This window comes from Bos grunniens, chromosome 12, assembly GCF_055505025.1.
Source record: "Bos grunniens cultivar Pamir isolate PY7600 chromosome 12, Bosgru_T2T1.0, whole genome shotgun sequence".
NCBI lineage: Eukaryota > Metazoa > Chordata > Mammalia > Artiodactyla > Bovidae > Bos > Bos grunniens.
In genome coordinates this window covers 29,110,374-29,133,107 of record NC_141176.1, presented here as the reverse complement: position 1 = coordinate 29,133,107, position 22,734 = coordinate 29,110,374, and the positions used below count along the sequence as shown (strand labels likewise).

The 22,734-nt window shown below is 37.8% G+C and overlaps 1 protein-coding gene across 9 annotated transcripts in view; it reads left to right on the top strand.

Annotated features, from left to right (window-relative positions):
* FRY (FRY microtubule binding protein) overlaps positions 1-22,734 on the top strand; it is a 326,671-nt gene that overhangs the window by 168,328 nt on the left and 135,609 nt on the right. For all 9 annotated transcript variants that reach the window (XM_086329430.1, XM_086329429.1, XM_086329431.1 and 6 more), the window contains 8 exons: positions 2,042-2,181; positions 5,811-5,901; positions 6,129-6,208; positions 6,326-6,406; positions 11,200-11,368; positions 13,932-14,024; positions 14,120-14,218; positions 16,272-16,373. In XM_086329430.1, coding sequence (XP_086185556.1) covers positions 2,042-2,181; positions 5,811-5,901; positions 6,129-6,208; positions 6,326-6,406; positions 11,200-11,368; positions 13,932-14,024; positions 14,120-14,218; positions 16,272-16,373 — 855 coding nt within the window. The remainder of the gene's footprint in view (positions 1-2,041; positions 2,182-5,810; positions 5,902-6,128; positions 6,209-6,325; positions 6,407-11,199; positions 11,369-13,931; positions 14,025-14,119; positions 14,219-16,271; positions 16,374-22,734) is intronic.

The window sequence follows — 22,734 nt, the reverse complement described above, 5'->3', positions numbered from 1 at the left end:
TATAATCATTATCAACAAACAACTATTTTGCACCTTCCCAACCATAGGATTTCCTGCTTAGGCTCCTTACTTAGTTTCTTTTTTGACTATCATTTTAAATTTCTACCCTTTTTTTAAAAGGTCCAGGTAAAATCCTACCTTCATTTCTCTTAAACTCCCATCCATCCTCTATCTCCAGTGATCTCTCTCCTGAGAACTCCTGATTTTAATATGCACTCTTAATATGTTAGTATATGTCCTCCTGGTCTTATGTTCTATGCCTGCATATTTATACAATGAAAGAAAAGTGCAAGTGTTAGTTGCTCAGTCATGTCTGACTCTGTGACCCCATATACTGTAGCCCACTAGGCTCCTCTGTCCATTGAATTTCCCAGCAAGAATACTGGAGTGTGTCACCACTTACTTTTCCAGGGGATCTTCCCACCCAGGGATCAAGCCCAGGTCTCCTGCATTGGCAGGTGGATTCTTTACTGTTTGAGCCACCAGGGAAGCCCTATACTTATATAGGTTCTTTTACTCTTTTTTCACTTAACATATCCTGAACATTTTACAACATGAAGTGTTTTTGAAGCAAGATTGTTAATGGTTTCATAGAGAGTCTACATCAAATTCTACATTGGATTAAGGTATTTACACGTATAGTTGGACATTTGTTTCCATTTTTTTTGTTTTAAATAAGGCTGTCATAAACATTTTTACTCGTCTCTAATTATGTTCTTGAGAGAAATGCCTAAGAGTAGATTTATTAAGGATGCTTTTATTAGGTTCTTGATAAGTATTTCCAAATTATCTTCCAGATGTTATGCCAGTTTTTTCGTCTATCTGTAGTGTATGAACATGTTCGTCTTATCACTGTCTCATCAGCACTAGGCTTTATGATTTGCCTGTACTGTTTGTTAATTAAGTAGTTAATACCTAACTCATTGTAGTTTGACATGTTCCAGTTATAAGGTCTTCATCAGAGAGATGTTTTGCAAATAATTTCTCCCAGTCTATGGCTAGTCCTTTCATCACTTAACAATATCCCTCTAAAAGCATAAATTTTTGATTTTGGTGATTTTCAGTAGGTCGAATTCTCATGAACTCTGCTTTTGGTTTGGTCCCTAAGAAATCCTTGCCTACCTTAAAGTGGCAAGGATTTTCTCCTATATTTTCTTCAGAAGTTTTATAGTTTTAGATGTAATACTCAGATCTACGATCCATTTTGATATCATTTTTGCATATGAGATATGGATTGAGTCTCACTTTGGGGATGATAGTAAAAGATCAGGAATCTTTCCAAAATAAGGAAAGTAGAATAACTCATCTATCAAAAGCATGTTTGTTTTTTGAAGAAGAGGGGAGATGTTTGCCTTTAACACAGGGTACGTTATTGCTACTCACTTATTGAGTCTAATTTGAGGCATACTTCACATTGTATATGATTGATAACTGGCAGAAAACCATATATTGTATTGCTGCTGCTGCTGCTGCTGCTAAGTCGCTTCAGTCGTGTCCGACTCTGTGCGACCCCATAGACGGCAGCCTACCAGGCTCCCCCGTCCCTGGGATTGTCTAGGCAAGAATATTGGAGTGGGTTGCCATTTCCTTCTCCAAGTTGTATTACAACTTAGGTTATTTGGGGGGTAAACTTGTTTATTTCACCTAAGCCATTAGTATAATTATATTAATTAATGTATTTATTTGTATAACAAGCATTTTTGAGGATCTAAGAAGTACAAGGCACTGTACTTCTTAGGTGGTATGTGAAAATAATTTCTTTGCGGTCCATGCAATTAACATCTGATTTCTAGAATGAAAGGGAGTCAAAGTAATTAACTTTCTTAAGCCACAAAATTACTATTGTGTGAAGAGCATCTGTCAACAGTAAGAAACTTGGGTTCTTGGGAATGCATGTACTAAAAAGATTATTAAGGAGAGGAGTGTGATGAATAAGAATATTTTGTAGTGCCTATGGTTTGGAGTTATTTGTGAAATAAAAACTTTCTCAGTAATTGGCAGTGCCATGCAAGTTTTTTTAATCACCTGCTTTTCTCTGTAGGTCATCAGTTCAATGAGCTCCCTTTCTGAATACTGCCTGCCTTCCATTCTACGTACATTATTTGACTGGTATAAAAGGCAAAATGGCATTGAGGATGAATCACATGAGTACAGACCAAGAACCAGCAATAAATCCAAAAGGTACATTTCTTTTATATAAGGATTATGAGGATTATTCTTTCTTTCTTTTTAGGAAAAAAGAAAGGAACCAATCTGAGTGGGAGGTGGGAATGCCACTAGACCTTCTGATCTCTTTACACTTGAGCCTAGGCTGCAGGGGCCCCTTTTCTAGCAGGTGGCACCTTCGGAATGTTAGTTGCTGTGAGCCGCCACAGGTTGAAATGGTTCCATGACTTTATTTTGCCAGTGGTGGGGGCAGGGTGTCAAAGACCCCAGGTAACCCCCTTGCCTGCTTCTCTCCTGGGCTCTCTCTCCTTTGGTGCACAGTTAAAGGCAGAAAGCCCGCAGCAGGCCCTGCAGGACATTCCCTAGATATTCGGATTCACTTAGTAACCTTGGGCGCCCAGATTACGCAGTGGGAAGGTCAGTGGATTGGACATTGGGGATAGTCCCAGAATTGCCACCAATTAGCCATGAGACTCTGGGCAACTCCCCACCTGTCTGAACCTCAGCCTCTTCATGGGCAAAAGTGGGAAGTCAGATCACCCCATCCCTAGCTTCCCTCCCGGCTGAGATTTGCCTGTTTGTTCTGTGGTTCCCTTCTCTTGTGGATTTGAAAAGTAGAACTTGCTGCTACTTGTGCTGTTCAGGCATAAAACTTAAGACGCTTGGTTGATCTGTCCAATGAATGTATGTCCCCCAGAGTTCTAAGTAAATATGTATAATTTTGTGTGTTTGAAATAAACCTAATAAAGCAAGGTAGCAAATAAGAAGGTTTAATACATTTATCTTACTTTAAGGAATGAGAGATTATTTTAAAAGCACAGATTTCTCCACATGGATTATACATTTTTTAATGCTTTTAAAGACAATATGATGGAAATTAATCACTCAGAAAATCAGATATTAACTCCTACTTGTGAGTGATTTATTCCTCTCATGTTTCTTGACACTCCAGTGCTTAAAAATATGTAAACTTCTCTTGAAATTGAAGACTTATTATTTTACCAAATTACATGTCATCTGAACTTGTAATTTCATGTTGCAATATGCTTGAGTTTTATGCAAGATTTATTTACTTATTTTGTTTGGAGGAGAGATTAATAACTTGTATATTGAATAATTATTCTAGTTGAAGAGGATTTTTTTAACGGAGATAATTTATATGCTATAAAACACATCCTTTTAAAGTGTGTGAGTCAGTGCTTTCAGTTTATTCACAAGGTTGTATAGCCATCTCATTGTCTCATTCAATATTTTTATTACCCTAAAAAGAAACCCATAGCAATTAGCAGTTTCTCATAAATTACTTTTTAATGTATCAAATTTAAAGGTAGAATTTCAATTCTGTGTCTGAAAATGATTCAGTCTGTATGATTAATAAGTTCATCCACCTATTAATTAAGTATTTTCCCTGTATAACATGGCAGCTTATTAATAGATACTAAAACTTTCTAGGGGTGGAAAGTGGGACAGTTTGAATGAGCTTAATTCAGTTAGTTTTAGTTTTATTTTTCAGAATTGAGTTACTAAAACTAGATTTTTCATAAACTGATTTCTGTATGAATTGAAAATAATTGGTTTTTAGATTGTGTTACTGATTATTTCCAGGAGATCAGAGTAATTGTCAAGATCAAATACAGAACTGGTACAGTGAAATTCAATTCAGTTGTGTTTTAGTTAGCAATTGGAAGCTTAAAATGAGAGAGAATGTGTTTTAGAGAGAATATGTGTTTTGGAGAAAACCAAAAGAATGAGGGTCTCTAGAACATGAGGTAGCTAACAATGGGGTTTTTCTTATTAGAAACAAGAAAAGAGAACTTTAGGAAGAAGCATAAGCAACTGAAAACAGTCAAATGTGATGGAGGTGTATTTGGGTTATGATCTCTAAGATTGTGTATGATTTCTAAGATTAGTACAATATCAACATTTTGACTGCCAAATAAATTTGTCACATGCCTCTGGCTCCTGGCAGAGAGACCACAAACCAGCAACAATGTGAATTCATTATTGGAAATGCATATGTCTTCCTTTTATTTGAAAGCATAAATTGACTGATCAAATAAAGTCAAAGCAGGAGTTTAATTTTTTTTCTACCCCCAATTTTTTTTGTTTTGCTACTTTCTCAAGGTCCTCTGGCCCCTTTTGAAGACCCCAGTAGCCCTCCCCTCTCCACGTCTGCTGGCCATCTCTGAGAGTTTGCCTTCCCTTTGGTCTACAGACTTCTTGCTTCTCTTCTCCATGATGTAATCTCTAGGTCAGACTTGCAGACGCCCTGTGTTTAACGTAGCTCCATATGTTTTCCTCTCCTCCCTTCATCTGGCAGCAGCACTTTCTAATTCTGGTGGGTCTTGAAGGGCTCCAGGTAGATGATTTGGTCCATCGCTCTCCCTCCTGGCAGGACTGTTTGTTAATGATCCTGAAGAATGAGCTCCTACCCGGTTCATACATTTCCCCTTGCAAGTTAAAGCTGCAGCTTTCTTTGTTGACCTGCTCTGTCACCTGGTGGCTTAACTGGACGCTCTCAAGGCTGCAGAACTCCTCCAAAGTTCTTTTTTTTAAATCTTTTATATGCTTTCTTCTCATTCTCTCTGGACTGAAGAGAAAAACGTTCCATATTTAAAAGTATTTTGAAAATATCTGCCTGGCAAATCCAAATTCCATCATCCTTTCTCATGAGTTTTATTTAATATACAAGTACTGAGCAGTTGTGTGTTTGGGAGACTCTACTAAATACTTACACGTTTTAATACTCAAGCAAACCTTACTATAATGACTGTTATTATTTCCATTTTGTAAATGGAAAAATTACTGGTAAGTGGAAGAGCCATAATTTTCACCCAGGACCGTTCCACACCAGAGCCAACGCTCTTAGCCACCGTTCTTTGGTAAGGAGCTTGGCAGTCCCTTCATTTGTTCAGTTCCAAATTAGCCCTCAATCAGTTCATTAGAGAAGCAGGAAATGAAGGGAGGGAGGTAAAAACTCACACTTCTGTCCTCCTGACAGTGCTTATTCTGTTCCCTAACTTTTGATGAGTTCAGATGACTCTCCTTTGCCCCTTCTACCTCTTCGTCCATCTGCTCTTTAATCTTTCTCTCTTCCACCACCCCTTGACATCTTCTTTCTTCCTCTCATTAATCTCAAGTGGCAAAAGGTCAAGAGAAAGGGCCGGGAAGGCAGGGGGAACAACATTTAACACTGATCCTTCTTCACCCGCTACAGTCCTACTCCCATTGATAATCATACTATTTCTTTCCATTGTTTTGATCTTTTCACAAGATCCTCTAAGTGTCTATCTCTAGCCTGGGAGCCCTGGGTCATGTTTGTTTCCATCTTCAAGACGGTAGGATTCCTAAATTGAAAGGTACCTTAGGAAGGTCCACAAGGTGAGATTGTCGGTTCCCAAATAGTGACTCAAGTTGACTTGGTTGAACATTTAAAATATGATGTCAGATACTCTGATCCACAGTGTGTCCATCACACCACACTTATTATAGGAATAACTTCAGTGTGTATTTATCACTGCAGTCTTGTCATAACAAAATTGGTTTGCAGCCCATTGGGGATGAATCCTAGATTTTTGATGAATTATATCACTTGGAGAATGTCTTTAGTGCCTATTTAATGTGAATATTTTAAACTTTTACAGTGATGAACAGCAGCGAGATTATTTAATGGAAAGACGGGACCTCGCCATTGATTTTATTTTTTCTTTAGTATTAATAGAAGTTTTGAAACAGGTAGGTCATCAATTTAATGTTACCTTTAGATAAGGTTTATTTATCTAATAGCAACTTATATTTTTGAGGTCTAAGTTTATTAAATTGTCCATGAATTTCAAATACCATGTCACATGAACTATATTGCTTGATGGCTAAAGGCTGTCTATAGTCCACTGGAAGTACTCTTATTGATTTGATCTTTAATATTCCCTTCCAAGCTAAGAACCATCTTTTCTCTTTTCCAGATTCCACTTCATCCTGTAATAGACAGTTTAATACATGATGTTATTAACTTGGCTTTCAAGCACTTTAAGTACAAAGAAGGGTAAAGTAATTTCTTTCCTTCAAATTTTGAAGAAGTCGGGTGCTTAAAAAGAAATTGAGTTTGCTCTTCTCAGATGACCTGGGGGATTCCTCACTTGTCTAATTGTATCTTGTCTAGGTACCTTGGTCCTAACACTGGCAATATGCACATTGTGGCAGACCTGTATGCAGAAGTCATTGGTGTGCTGGCACAAGCTAAGTAAGTGAACCTCAGAATCCTTCACCATAAGAACCATGAGTGTCTGTGCCATCCGGCCCTACTCCCAGAAAGGGGAAGGGTGTGAGCTTACAAGAAACTTAGGGTTTATTTTTGCTGTGTGTGTCCTGTTGCTGAATCTCACTAGAAGCTCCCTGAGGCAAGTACCACGTCTTCTTCCAATTTGTTTTCTCCATTACCCTTTTCACTTGGCAGTCGGGCCTGATGCTACCAAGAGTCCATGAGTTTCAGACTACTGCATCCAAGAAGGAAATGGCCTAACCAAAGTACTTTTCTTCCTGCTCAATTTTTCAAAGAAGTTTATCAGTTTTAAAAGTCTTGTGTTCTATATTCCATGAGTGGGTGGTTACGGTGTAGCATCCATGAATGGGAAAATTCCATTCTAGAATGTCCCTTTACTATAGACCTTACTTAATTCAGCCGAGCTATAAATGTCCCAGACTCTGTCATGGAAACAAGTTGGAAAATTCTCATTGCTAAATTTATCTGGCCCCATAACACCATTTAGCAGGCTAGAACAAAATGGTATTAGACAATTAGCAATAAGATACTTCTTCCAAAAGTGATGTCACACCCTGTTCACCCATCTTCATCTTATTCAACCCAGAGGCAAATAGGGCAAGATCTTGGATGCCTAAGTTAGGCCAAGTGAGCCAGAAACTCAATGTGAATCCAAGCCAAGAGACCAGCTTGGAACAACAGTGATGCCCTGATCTTTGTGAAATGCAACCCTCAGAAAGATTTTTATCTTCAAGAGATGGAATTTCCTAACTTAGCAGCGTGGAAACACTCAATTTATCAAAAAACAAAAGTTTTTTAAAAGCACTTACTCAGCAAATTTAACTAGCCAAACGGTAGATATAACTCAGGAAACAGACCCCAAAAACTCCTTGACATGACTTTTTTAATCTAACCGTGTTTGTCTGTTCATCTTGACTACCTATTCTAACACATAAAACGTCCGCATTAGATGAAAGAGATGTGGGTACACCTACGCAATGAGAAATTTCAGCCTCAAAACCTGACAGCAATAGAGAGGAAAGAAACGGACCCAAGCATACATAAGAACTAAACAGTAGAATTACCTGGAGCATTTTGCATGAGAATATATATTGTACTTTTATTATATAGCCCATTGTAATAATTGTGGCTCATGAGTCATTAAAAAAATGTATAATGCATTTTGGAGAGATTTCTATTACAAGTAGATAATGAAAGTACTGGCTTTTTGAAGGGATAAGTTACAGTTATCTGGTAAATTAACTCATATGTCTCTACCTCATACCTAGAAAAGATCAGAAAAATGACTTGTTAATATGTATTTTGGCTGGTTTGTCAAATCCTGAAAATCTCATCATATTCCTTTGTAATTATCCCGGCATAACTTATACAATCATTTGGAAAGTTTAGTATGCCAAAAATGACTTCTTGTGTTTTTCTTAGTTTTTGTGAACTGTACCTAACAATATCAGTTCCTATAGAAGGACTTTCCTTAGCTACATCGATTTTCAATTGAGAATGAATTGAGAGATGTCATAATTAAAACAACACTTTAAGGTTGTAGGAATTTCCACATTAGGTCAGATTTATGATCCACTGAGGCACTGTTTCTTGCCAATAGTGACTTTTTCAATTTTCATGATGTCAATATTTGTCTCAGTTCTGCAATAGTAGGCTATAACAAATGCCTCAATTTGGATAATTGTCCAGCACTTTCTAGTCACAAGAAAATGCTTTCACCAATAGGTTCTTGAAGTAATTGCAGTAATATATAGTAATCACAGTGATAAATTCTCAAATGGTCAGTATAGAGTTAACCTTTTGGGTGTCATACTACAAATTATCGTATTACATTCTTCTCATTAGTATACCAGAACCATTTCTTTATTGTCGCCTTAGAAAATTACTGCTTCCTTTGTTCTTGGTGGGGGAAAAAAAAAGGATGTATGCTTATCTGATACAGGATGGTTATCTTTCTTAAAAAAATAAACTTGAGTAATGTAACAATTCTAATTTTAGATTTTATATCTAGATCCCAGTGGTAATATATACAAAATATTTTCTTCATTCTGACTTTATTTATTAATGCTGAGTTTGGTCTTTAAGCAGAAACACTATTTTTACTCTTACTAGTGATAATGTGCTTAATTCCTATCAGAAATTTTTTTGCTATTAAGTGATATTCACCCAGGGTCTTAGCACTTTCAAAGTTAAAGTTAAAATTAGATTTTTTTAAGGTAAGTTTTGGGGGTTAAAGTCTGGTATATTCATTTAAATAGTGATGTTTGTTTTTAAGATTCATAATTTCAAATTTTTTCTCTTTTTATATGATATAATTTTAATGTATATATTTTATAGTCTCACTTTAATAATAATATAAATATTGTGCATTCTATACATTTTAAAGCAGGAGACTGAAAAGTTTTTAGTTACTGTATTTACTAAAGAATATTGAACACTAAAAGCATGGTTATTGAAAAGAAATTTATTTTTCCCTAAAATTATTTTAAGGGAAAATAACTTTTAAGTATGAGTAGGTTTCTAGATTATTTTTATTTTAAAATAACATGTTTATGTCATTTAGAACTTTTTAAAGTAAAACATAGCCATATTTATTTTTAAATGAAAAATAGACATTTAGCCACTAACTTGTGAGAATGTTGAAATAATAACATATACAAATAACCTGCCTTTCCCTACCTCTCCTTGTTTTAGTCATGGATTAGAAAAGGAAAGCATGCTTTCTAAGTATCATGTGATCTTTAAAACCATATAGCTTTAACCTATAAAGTTACCTTTTCCTTTTAAAGTCTCTCATTTCAAAATTAAAACCATAGATTTTTTTTTTTTTTTAGTGTTTGGAAATAGCTTGAGTTAAAAAGAATAGAATGGAATTCTTAAAAAGTCTAGTTTGAAACTGTGAAATTTTATAATCTTGATTGGAAATGTCACTCCTGTCTCTTTGCCATGATGTTTCTGCTTCCTGTCCTTCATCTGTCCCTGGTTAAAACTCTGCTCACCCTTCACCCCAACATAAATCCCCTCTAATGTATTCTTTGATTATCCAGCTGAAAAGAGCCCCTTCATTCTCCAGTGCCTGCCCCCAGCCCCTTTAGGTGTATTATTCACATAAAGGGCAGTGTGAAATATGATCTGTGTGAAGAATGATCTGGGTTGGGGCATTTCACCTTCCTGAAGGACCAGAGAGATCCAGGAAGAGTCCCAGGCACTTGCTAACATACCTCAAATAATAGTAATGGTTATTGTTATTTTTGAAATTATTATTATTCACATGGCTCATGGTCAGTGCTACATTGTTTTATCTTGCCAACTAAACTGCACACTGTTCTAAATAGGGTGGGGACTACATTTCTCAGCTCGCAACTGTCAAAGGCAGCAGCAAAATAGTGGACATTTCTGGATTTCACATCAGAAGGTCTGTGTTTGAGTCTCATCTTTGTCACATTGATCTTCTGACCTGTTTCTTCATAAAATGGAAACGCATTCACTACTTACGCTGCTCCATTGCCTTCTTAAAATTTTTTTACTCTACACAGCAGACATAAAGAAAAACTCATAAATTGTTTAGAAAATATGATTTTAAAAAACTGTTACCAAATGTAACAGTTCCCGCACTCAAACCAGGAACAAGAAAATGGCCAGTTCTCATGAAGCCCCTTCCACCCAACTTGCCAAACACACACCCCCTGCACTGCCTGTTGGTGAAACTGTGTCCATATATTTACTTTATATGTCCTGAAATTTCTACTCTGAGGTGTTGAGAGTTGTTGTTCCAAACTTCTGGGGTTCTGTTAATTGGCCTTCAACTTTTATAAACATAATCACCCTTTCTGATCATGTCTTGTTCCTAAGTGATCCTATGTGGAAACTCAGGAAACAGAATGCAGTGAATCTTAGAAAACTACCCTTGTTTTTCCTTTTTTTAAACTGATAGTCAAACCAGCCATCTCAGATATAGCTTGGATAACTTGTTTGTTTATGTTCCTTTACCCTTCGGCACTTTGACAATCTGCTACTTCTCCACCCTCTTAGGATCTATTCTTTTCTTAAACTTTTTATGATAATGTTGTTGTTGTGATTAATGTTATTAATATTATTTTACTTTCAAACTGTATAAATACCCTAAGTTCCTTGGGGATCGTCTCTTTTTAGTTGTAAAATCCCATACATGTATTAGACAGCTTAGTCATCTTTTAGAAATGATTTGAATTTTCCCATTACTAGATTTTTCCTTCAACCTAAAAATATTTTTCTCAATAATCATTAACCTAAAACTGTAAAAGAAACAACAACAGAAAACTTTGTAAATGGATGTAGAAATATGACTTGGCATTATTTGCTGCTGTTGTCAGAAATACCTGGCCTCCTATAATATATTATTGCTCATCTGTTCACAATTGGATACTTCAGGCCCTTGGGCTCTGTAAGTACCCAGGCAATTGCTAAGCCAGAGGAAATGGAGCTTTTCATCATTTCAATTTAAGAGCTAGAGCATTTGGAAGGGCTCTAAATAACCTTGCCTCTTCTCCCTAGCTTGAAGGAGACGTTGAGCATCTGGTAGAATAAGGGAAGAAACAAGATTGGATGCTTACCACAGCCCCAATGTCAAGACTTTTACAGAATGCCCGTCATTGTCCTTCAGCTGATGGGAACGTGTCCCCGTCAGTTGTGCTGTCACTCCTGGATGTCGGAGGCTCGCATTTCCCCCACATTCCTACCCATCATTTCACAAATCACTCCTGTCCTTTTCTTAGATTCCCTGCTGTAAAGAAGAAATTTATGGCAGAGCTCAAAGAATTACGGCACAAAGAGCAGAGCCCATATATCGTTCAAAGCATCATCAGCTTGATAATGGGGATGAAGTTCTTCCGAATTAAGATGTATCCAGTGGAGGACTTTGAGGCCTCTCTCCAGTTTATGCAGGTACTGTCTTGGGCGGGAACGTGTGCATCTTCCCTCCTCAGAGTGACTGACCTGAAAGGTGAGAACCCACTCACTAAAGTCCTACTATTTTTTTCTCAATAATTCATGTGCTCATTTGCTTAGTAGTGTCCAACTCCCTGTGACCCTTTGGACTGCAGCCCACCAGGATCCTCTATCCATGGGATTTTTTGGGCAAGAATACTGGAGTGGGTTGCCATTTCCTCCTCCAGGGGATATTCCCCAACCAGGGATTGAACCCATGTCTCTTGTGTTTCCTGCATTCTCGGCGAGTGGGTTTCATAACCTAGTGATAGAATTTTAGGCATATAATTTCATTTTTAAACTCATATCATCTTTGGAGTAGGTGTACAGTGGAATTTTATTTGTAGATTTTTTTTCTTTTTTTCACTCATTGGTTGCATATTATTCTGTTAATAAAATATGGCTTTATTTTTTACTTTTTAAGATCGATAGCATTGAGTTGGCAATGTTAACATTTCTAGGCATCAGAACTTTAAGTAATGAAATCCTTATACTTACTGTAAAAATCAACTAAACCATTTAGGTTTAGGTGTCTGTGACACAGTGTTCACCATTTTGTACTAAAGAATTATTGCTAATAAGGATTTCCCAGAGTACACAGCTGTATTAGATTTTATAAAACTTTAGTATCTGAAGGATTTTTTTTCTAATGGCGCTGTGAATTAGATTTAGTGGGAACCTTAATAAAGAGTTTCAATACCAGGGTTATGAATGGAGGTTGTTCCACTTCATACATGCTAGGATGAGTATGAGCAGAAAGACAGATGACAGCAAGTTACCTGTTGGTGAGGTTGTAGAGAAATGGTAACCCTCATACACTGCTGGTGGAAGTGTAAAATAGACAAGCAGCTTTTGAAAACAGTCTAGCAATTCCTCAAATATTTAAATCTAGAATCATCAATCCAGTAATTCCAATTCTAGGTATATTATACCCAAGAAAAATGAAAATGTATGCCCACACAAAATCTTGAATGTAAGTGTTCACAGAAGCATTATTCCTAATAGCCAATGTCCAGGAGAGGCAAACCCACAGAGATGGGAAATAGGTTAGTTGTGTTGGGCTGGAGGAGGCAGCTGTGCTTAGGGAGGGCCGGCCTTCTGGCTCACGGGTGCAAAGTTTCTTTCTGTGATAATGAAAAGATTCTACATTTGATTGTGATGAAAGATGTACAATTGTGAATATACTAAAAGCTATCTAGTTGTACACTTTATAAAAGTGAATTGCATGGTATGTGAACTGTATTCAATAAAGCTGTTTAAAAAAAGAATATAGGCCCATATCAAACTTGAGGAATACAAGCTTCAGTGCTTACCAGTTCTGTGACCTTGGACAAGTCACAACCTAACTCCTCCCAGCTTCACTTACCTTTCCTGCAGAGTGGTAACAGCGACACTCACTTTGGAAGGTGGTTCTGAGCATTCTTGGACTCAGTAAATACTATTTTTCTCTCTCTCATGCTAATGATTCGTGTATATGTGTATGTGCATGACAGTTTGAGATGATATTTACATATGTATGCAAAATAATGTGGGAAAAGGACCATAATTCTGGGAACCATAATGCCCCATTCTGTATAGGGAAAACAGTCTCAAAGACTTTGCATGCCGGCAATGCCTGTCTTGGACTGAGGTCTTAGTATGATATTCATACACTGGGGACTTGAGTAACTGTTGCTGCTGATAGTCTCAATGTGGACTGAAAAAAAGTGGTAATAGTTGATACACATATTACATGTCATCAGAAGTACCTGTAACCTTGGATTCTTCCATGAAAGCTACATCTGGAAAAGACCACAGTAAGTTAAGACCCAAAAAGTCAGGAAGGGGAAGGGGGCTGGCAGAATTCTAAACAGGCCAACTCTTCTAATAAATTATTCCCCAGGCAACCAAAAGCACCCTTTGGGGTCAGGAGTCCACAGGCAAAGACCTCCTTGCTGGAGGAATGCTTCCAAAGGTTTCCTTGTCCCAGGTGGGGAAGGGAAGCATTCCAGACTTGCTCATGAAACTATCTGAACAATAAACACCTAAAAAGTCAGGGCTAACAAGTAAACATCTTTGTGCCCAGGGTTGTCAGGGCCTAAAACAAGTTGAATGTCTTCTGCATCTCTCCCCGTGTTTTCCTTCTCTGGGGATCTGTATTTGTGGGTTATTCAAGGACCCAGGGCTCCCCCACATAGTAGCTAGTCAATAGCAATTTGTTGGAAATAAATGAATGAACCAACCAGTAAGTCAGGGGATGAACAACTGCTTACTGGTTATAGACACTTTGTCCTTTCAGCATCGTGATTTTGGGATAGAAATTAGGGGGAGAGTGAGAAAACCAGCCCTGTAAAATGTCATTGGAGGCTATTGTGAACTTAAATATAAATGCTGGACTCCAATGATTTTTTAAAAATAGATTATGGTGTATGCGATGTTATTGAGTGTTACTGAATTAAGATCTGTTGACTTAAATTTGTTTACCTACAATTTTCTGTGCACATTTCAATCTTTCTCCCTCCCTTGACTTTCTGCTTCCCAGGAATGTGCACATTACTTTCTTGAGGTCAAAGACAAAGATATCAAACACGCCTTGGCTGGGCTGTTTGTTGAAATTCTTGTCCCAGTGGCTGCTGTAAGTTACATTTTCATTTTAAAGAATCTCTTCAAATTGGATTAGAGAATCAGCAATTTCATTAAGTATAATATGAACACGCATCTCTGTTTCAGGCTGTTAAAAATGAAGTTAATGTTCCCTGCCTCAGAAACTTCGTTGAAAGCCTGTATGATACCACGCTGGAACTTTCTTCTCGAAAGAAGCATTCCTTGGTTAGTAACTGTGAGAAAATTCAAAACACAAAACTGCAGTGACCCAAATTCCTAGGCTGAAGTCTGTTTGAGAGTCATAAGAGTTCCGCAGATGGGAGAATTACCTACAGCTCCCTCAAAAAGTGCTAAGTCATGTCCAACTCTTGTGATTGAATGAACTGTAGCCTGTCAGGCTCCTCTGTCCATGGGATTCTCAAAGAGGCAACATTTCAGAATTTGGAGCTGGTACCTAATATTAAACATTGATTGAATCATGGTAACCGGAAGGAATTAGACCATGTTACCTCAAAGACCCTACTAGTCCTAAAGATTCTGCTGTTTATGTTCAAAGATTGGTTTAACCTAATATTTATTTTAATTTGTACTTTTTCCAATCTGAAGGCTAAAGATGTTAACAAAAGTTTCTCTTCTCAAGCCCAAGGAATTTTCACTGGCTAATTCCCATCCTGATTTTCAGAATCAAAATGGAACCAGACAGGAAAGGGAGTTAGAACACAGAGAGCTGCCCATGGGAAAGATTCTCTGAAGGCTGAGAAAACAGTCTTGGGGAAGGCTTTTGTGGTGAAAAGCAGCATAGAAGTTTTTAAAATCACATCACCCTTTTTCCTCCATTGTCCTCAGAAACGCTTGCAAAATGCCCACATCTGCACAACACCCGTTGGGCCTGGGAGTGTTACAAAGTCTGGGGTGGTGAATAAAGAATAAAGCTCTGATTTATGAATTGGAAGGTGGTAGATCAGCTGTACCTGCAATGGTAAAGAGGAAGCTGGATGCTTAGGTTGCTGATTTCTAGTATTGTTTATGTTACTCTTTAAAGTATGAACATTACCACCATTATCTGAGCAAATACTCAGAGTTGCTTTGCTGGAAGTGGTGACAGATTTGTTCATTTGTCTACCTTCTGTGGTCTCTGTGACTGCTTGTATTTTGTGTTTAAATTACCAGCTGTAATTAGAGTTGTACTCAATGACAGTGGTAGTTCAACATCACTTTAAAACTAAGTTAATTAAAAAAAAAAAAAACAAGTTAATGGAATGTTAAGCACTGAATCTCACTGTGGCAATAGATTTTTTCTAATTCAAGTTAATGGATGAACCAGTTATATTTTTGTTTAAATCTTCACTAGCCCTTGTTTTCAGGGGAGACATTAAGGTATATACTATCTGGTTCAGCAAAATGGTGGTGAGTTCTGCATGTATACTGTAAAAACCACCCACTAGCTTTTCTGTCTTCTCCATTTGCTGCGGGAAACCTGCCCAGTTAAGCAGGAAAACCACAGTAGCACCTCTGTTTATTCGGTTGTAAGCAAATTCCTCCTGCGGTTAAATTTGTCTTGGTGGAGTTTACCAGGGCAATAACATTTCCTTGAGGAATCTTCCTTAATTACAGGAAGATTGCATGCAAAAGAAAATATATACACCTACCTCTAAGACAGGGACAAACTAATAGATGTTTATGAGCAAAAAAAAACAGTAACATTTTCAAAGTCAGTGTGCCTTCCTCCTTTTTTTCCAGAGGATTGAGAGTGATCTATGATTGTTTTTAAAATTCATAAGGGAAGACTAAATCAGTGAATCAGATTTCTATTTATGATCCATGAAACTCACTCTACTTTGTACATTGTTGATTCTGTTTAGTCACTAAGTCACGTCTGACTCTGCAACCCTATGGACTGAAGCCTGCCAGGCTCCTCTGTCTGTGGGAACTGCCAGGCAAAAATACTGGAGTGGTTGCCATTTCCTTCTCCAGGGGATCTTCCCGACCCAGGGATCAAACCCACCTCTCCTGCACTGGGAAGCATATTCTTTACCACTGAGCCACCAGGGAAGCCCAATCCTATACACAACTCTAGAGTATTCCATTTCCATCCTTCTCAGAAACACTTGCAAAATGCCCACTTCTATGCAGCACCCATTGGGCGTGGGTGTGTTACAGAGCCTGGCCCGTATGGCACACGGGGGAGCTGGATGGATGGACGGTGGTTCCAGAGAGCCTGTGTTACCTGAGTGATTGCAATTACATCATCCTGTGGCCTCCTCTTCTCTCTCCTCAGGCCTTGTACCCACTGGTGACCTGTCTGCTCTGCGTCAGCCAGAAGCAGCTGTTCCTGAACAGGTGGCACGTTTTCCTCAACAACTGCTTATCCAACCTTAAAGTGAGTATTTGTCAGCTCGAAAAACTCTTTTATGAAAACGTATTATGTGTCTGAGGCTGGTGTGTGCTCCTGAGAGTGACTCCTGAGGTTTGTGGGGGAAATGATCCTGTACTATGGGAATAATGAAGAAAGTATTAATGAGCGTTTTCCTTTTTAAATATAGTCCATTGTAGAAGGTGATTGGGGATAAGAGAAATCATGTCAAATTTGAGGGGGGAGTCTTTTAAATTTTTAAAAAACATTTATTTTCCTATTGAAGTACAGTTGATTTATAGTGTTGTAAAATCTTATCTAATAAGGATCACTCAAAAGGTAGAATTAAATGCCCCTTTGTATGCATCTGTGTGTATGCATGTGTGCTCAGCTGTGTCAGCTCTTTGCGACCCCATGGACTGTAACCTGCCAGGCTCCTGTGTCCATGGAATTTCCCAGGCAAGAATACTGGAGGGTTCAGGATGGAGGGGACACATATATACCTATGGCCGATTCATATTGATGAATGGCAAAAACTATCACAATATTGTAATTATCCTCCAATTAAAATAAATAAATTAAAAAAAAAGAATACTAGAGCAGGTTACCATTTCCTTCTCCAGAGGATCTTCCTGACCCAGGGATCGAACCCACATCTCTTGCATCTCCTGCATTGGCAGGCAGATTATTTACAACTGGTGCCTCCTGAGAAGCCTGTATGCATCTATGGTCAGGCTTTAAATGACTGAAAAAAGAGGAAGTCACATTTCACTGACAGAAGCAGGTGAAATTATTTCGGAAGCTCACCCAAATCTGCTCCAGCCTCCCCCTGACTCATTCCAGGCTAGGAAAACATTAAGTTGGCCAAAAAGTTCGTTTGGAGTTTCTGTAAAATGTTGTGGAAAAATCGGAATGAACTTTTGGGTCAGCCCATTATTTGCAGAGGGGTTTGCGGGGGAGGATTGACCTACTAACAGAAAGCACTTATTTCCTGTCCCTGTTATTTGTGATTATTTGAAGGTATTCTATTCAAGCCACATGATATTCAATTATTAGTCCTAGGCACTCACTGAACAATGGGTGATGGAGCCAAGGCATGGTCCCTGAAACCGAGGCATGCACGTTCAGTTGCCCAGTTATGTCTGACTCTTTGCAACCCCATGGACTATGTGCCCACCAGGCTCCTCTGTCCATGGGATTCCCCAGGCAAGAATACTGGGGTGGGTTGCTGTGCTCTCATCCAGGGGATCTCTCCGACCCAGGGAATGAACCCAAGTCTCCTGTATTAACTGGAGAAGGAAATGGCTGTCCATTCCAGTATTCTTGCCTGGAGAATCCCATGGATTGAGAAGCCTGGTGGGCTACAATCCATGAGGTCACACAGAGTCAGATACAACTGAGCAATTTAGCAGCAGCAGCAGCTCCTGCATTGGCAGGCAGATTCTTTACTACTGAGTCACCTGGGAAGACCCTGAAACCTGGGAACTTAGAGTTAAAACAGCCATAATGATTAGCTTTTAAATTGCCTTAAAACTTGAACATGGTGAATAGATTTTAAGTTTTAGTGACCTGTTGATAAAAGTCAACTAAGTGAACACCATTTCTAATATAAGCAAATAGCACCTAATTATCGTAATTTTTCTCCCTTGTGTCCAAAAATATTGAATTCCTTTTATAATTTTAATGCTTCTTCAGAATGTAAAAAAATATATATTTAGTTATAAAATCCTGTATGTATTTGTACATGCTGTCTTGTCTTTTTTATTTTAAGACACTTTAATTTAGTGAAGTGGTTAAGATTAATTATATTATTTTGGCATTTACCATTATGACACAGTAATCTGCATTGGAGCTGTTTGAAGCAGTAGCTAGATACTGGCTCTGAAAGCTGATTGTGAAATCCAAGATTAGAATCATTTATTTTCTTCAAATTGGCAGGGAAATATAATAGCAGTGGATATAGAATTAAGCCTTTAAGAATTCTGGAAAACAAAGTGCTTTTCAGGATATCAACTATTATATAATGGCCACTTTCAGAGGTTTTATTCAGGGATTTATCCATCTGTCATATGCCTCTAACACACAGCTTAATGTCATTTTTTGTTGTTACTTCATCCACTTTTATGCTATTCAGTTATTCTAGTTAAACATGTTTTTTCTTCTACATTTTACACAAAGAAAAAGATCATTTTGTTCAAAACAAAAAAAAGAGAGACTTGATTAAGAATGTTCAGTTTTCTGTATTTTTTATGCTAGATGTTTGTGATGAATTTTAGTATCAAAATAGTGTTTTGCATTAAAATTTACTATTGTGGCCCAAAAGACCAACATTTTTTTGTGTCCAGAATTGCTTTTGAAATACAGTAGCATAATCTTACTTTGAACTTAATTGCTTTATATTTAAGTATAAAATCAGCCACTTAAAAAATTTTTATTGAAGCATAGTTGCTATATAATTTTGTGTTAATTTCTACTGTACAGCAGAGTGAACCAGCTATACATATACATATATCCCCTCTTTTTTTAGATTTCCTCCCCATTTTGGTCACCTCTGAGCACTGAGTAGCATTCCGTGTTTTATACAGTAGGTTCACATTAGTTACCTATTTTAATTGCTTTACAGTTAGAATACTATGTGAAAGTCAGTGGAAGCCCACCAAAAAGACTTAGTAACAGAGTTACACACAGCCCTTGAGAGAAGGGCTGATGATGTTTCCCCATGTGAATATTTCAAGCATCAGGATTTCCCAATGGGGAAAGCAATAAGATCAGAAAGGTACTCAAAGTGGGGAAGATAGGAAAGTCAGTTATATAAAAACTAGATCCAGGGTGCCTGTTCTCAAGGAGCTTGATGTTTCAATGGGGGATGTGTAATGAAGTTTCAAAATGCATGTGGCAGACAAGGGATGCAAAAGCTGAGAGTGAGGAGACACCTGTGCCATTTCGACAGGTCAGGTGCCCAGTGAAGCATGAAGCAGGTAGTTACTGGGCAAAGGAAAGGCAATGATCCTTCACTTTATGGGTAGTAAATGGTCGAAATTCACCTCCTCAAGGGTAAAAGGTATAGAAAATCTTTGATGAGCTACAGTTGAAACAAAATTGTAGCCCATGTGTTTAGAACTCAACCCAGTAAGGATTAAATGGGACCGTTTAAAATGTCATTAATATACAGAAAACCTTCCAAACCACCTCAAGAGTCCTCAACAGGCAAGAAATACCCGAGGAAAAGCTAACATGGTTTCAGGAGCACACTTTGTCTTGAATGGCTTCAGTATTTTGTGGGGTTTAGAGCCAACCATATCATTTCAAAAAGGACCTCCAGTCCAGCTCTTTCCTCTGTTCACTGTCCCTCTTGCCGCCCCCCCGGCCCCTACACGCGCTCAGGCATAATGAACCCCGTGTTTGCCCCTACGTGTCGAACTTGGTGGCCACCTTTGATGTGTTCTGCCGGGGAGAGTTGTCAAGGTGGCAGCATGACATAGGGCGGAGTAGAAATGTGTATGAGCATGAAAAATCTGCTTTTAAAGTAAACAAGGTCTCAGATTCAGCGCTCATTTAATGTCGGGCCCTGGTTTATCCTCAGCGTCAGCCTGTCAGGAGCAGGCTGCTTCGGTCACACAAACGTGAAGTCTTTATTTACACTTGTTAACTCGGTCAACCGTGTGTTAGCAACCTGCCCTTGTAAAGTGGTGAGAAATTTACTACACCTTCTCACCACGACCTTGACATCTTTCAGGAACCTCTGGTCAGTGAGGACCAGTACTTTATGCTTTTATGAATTTTATGTCAGAATTTGAATATACTGAGCTGTTAAAAAATGCTATATTCCCTTCCTGTATACCCTAGTATATCTAATTCTAAAAAAGGGAAATATGTTTTAAAAACTTGATTTAATAGCGCTTTCATATTTTGTCATGAATCCCCATTAATAGTTTTTTAAATTAAAATTATTATGTATTCATAATAAGTATGTGCAAGTTTCTTGTCCTTGAAAATGGATATAATTGGAAGAACCTTTACATTTTCTTTTTCTTACAATAATTAATACATATTAAAACCAGTGAAGTCTTCTTTATTAAAAAGAAAAGAAACCTCAAAAGTTAAGAAATTTATTTATACAATATAGTTAATAACAAGAAGAGGTCTCATTAATTGGAGATTAGTTATGAGCCAGGCCAGCAGTAGGGCCTTTAAATGTATGTTGTGGATTATCATGACAATATCATAGCCTGCATTGAATTCCCCATATGCTTTCATGTTGTTATTTATGTTTTTACCAGAAATTTTGCTCAGATGGCAATATTTTTTTTAACTTTTCTTTTTATATTGGCGTATAGCTAATTAAAAATGTTATGATAATTTCAGGTGGACAGTAAAGGGACTCAGCCATATATATACATGTGTCCATTCTCCCCCACACTCCTCTCCCATCCAGGCTGTTATATAACATTGAGCAGAGTTCCCCTGTGCTCTCCAGTAGGACCAGTGGGGAAGGATGGGGGAAAGGAAGGACAGTTAGGGAGTTTGGGATTGACATGTACATACTGCTGTATTTAAAATGCTCAGAAATATTGAAGGTGTATCATCTGAAGGTTAGACATTAGTCAGCATAGCTTCAAAGTCCTAGAAACCACAGTACAGAATTAAAAATATTTCTCTTTTCATCTCAGTCCCTATTTGCACTAGGACTAGAATGCATTCACTTAGTCAGCTGGTCATCAATTCTTCACCAGAAATGTACCAGGCAGTGTTCCAGATGCTGGGAATAAGTGATGAATGAGACAGTGACGCTCACAGTTCTTTTAGACCTTGTAATTCAGTGGAGGAGACAGACCAGAAACAAGTAAACAGCAAGGACAAAAACTTCAGGTGGTGCTAACTGCTATGAAGAAAATCAAATAGGACCTAATGATAGAGAATCACACATTCAGAATGGTGCAGGGAGGGGAGGGGACAAGAAAGGTCTTTTGATTGCCATTAAGAATATCAAAGTTTGGCTGCCATTAATTTTTTTGATGAATCTTATCATATATCTTCATGTGTAATAATCACAGTGAAGTTAAAGGAGTGTTTTTAACTTTTCATGTAAATATAAGGGTATTAATGATGTCTTCGGAGAAGGTGATGGCACCCCACTCCAGTACTCTTGCCTGGAAAATCCCATGGACAGAGGAGCCTGGTAGGCTGCAGTCCATGGGGTCGCGAAGAGTTGGACATGACTGAGCGACTTCACTTTCACTTTTCACTTTCATGCATTGGAGAAGGAAATGGCAACCCACTCTAGTGTTCTTGCCTGGAGAATCCCAGCGACGGCGGAGCCTGGTGGGCTGCCGTCAGTGGGGTTGCATAGAGTCGGACACGACTGAAGCAACTTAGCAGCAGCAGCAGCAATGATGTCTTTATTTTACAAAGGGGAAGCATTGAGTAATATATTAAGGGTTCCACAGTCATTGCCTGAATACATTAAAATGTATGGTCCTATTTAAAACAACTACTCTCCTCTTGGTAAATATGTTTAAATGGTACAGTATTAGCTATTTAAAATAGTTTTCAAGAAGTAGTTATTCTGTTTTAATATAACTTTATTTCTATAAATTTGAGACAATCTCATCTATGTTTCAGATCCATCAAAGGTACATTTCAAAGTGGAATTTATAAATTTTAATAGAACACATACATTGGGTCAGAAAATTAGTGAGCAGATGACAGGTGTGTTACTTACTTTTTTTAATGCCTTTTTTATTCAGCCAGTGAATAGAAAAAATAATCTCTGTAAATTGTTAGTATGGTAATTTTAGAGGTTATCCTAAACTATATCATATGATGTCATTTGGATAATACAGTCATCAAAAAGATTGAATTATGATCAAAGTAATTTGATTCCAGGTATCAAAAGGAAATGCCAAAAAGAAGGAAGGTGTTGACTGGGATAGGCACTGACTTATAGCAGAAAGCAACAGGTTTACTGAAGTCCCTTTACTTGCAATGGAAGAGAGAACTAGAAGAGTTTTAAGTATAGTGAGATCAAAGAAGTCTGGGTGGCTGGGTACAAGTGGTCAACTGATGGATCATGGGAAACATTGGTCTATCCAATGACCCTATCACCAGCCAAGTTATCAGTGACTTATTTATTACTTATTACTGTTCACACTGAATTGCTTTAGCTAAGTCAAAAGATTACAGTTTAAAGAAGGTTTGGGCAGACTGGGATTGGGATTGGGCAGACTGACATGTCATGTAAAGTCTGGAAGATCCACTCTGAAACTTACTCGTTTCTTGAACAGTTTTATCAATGTAACCTCAGCTCTGCTATAAAGAAATTATTGGTTAATTAATTGAGAAGCATATGCCAATGGAAGAAGAGAATAGTCTTTCAGTCTTACAGTAG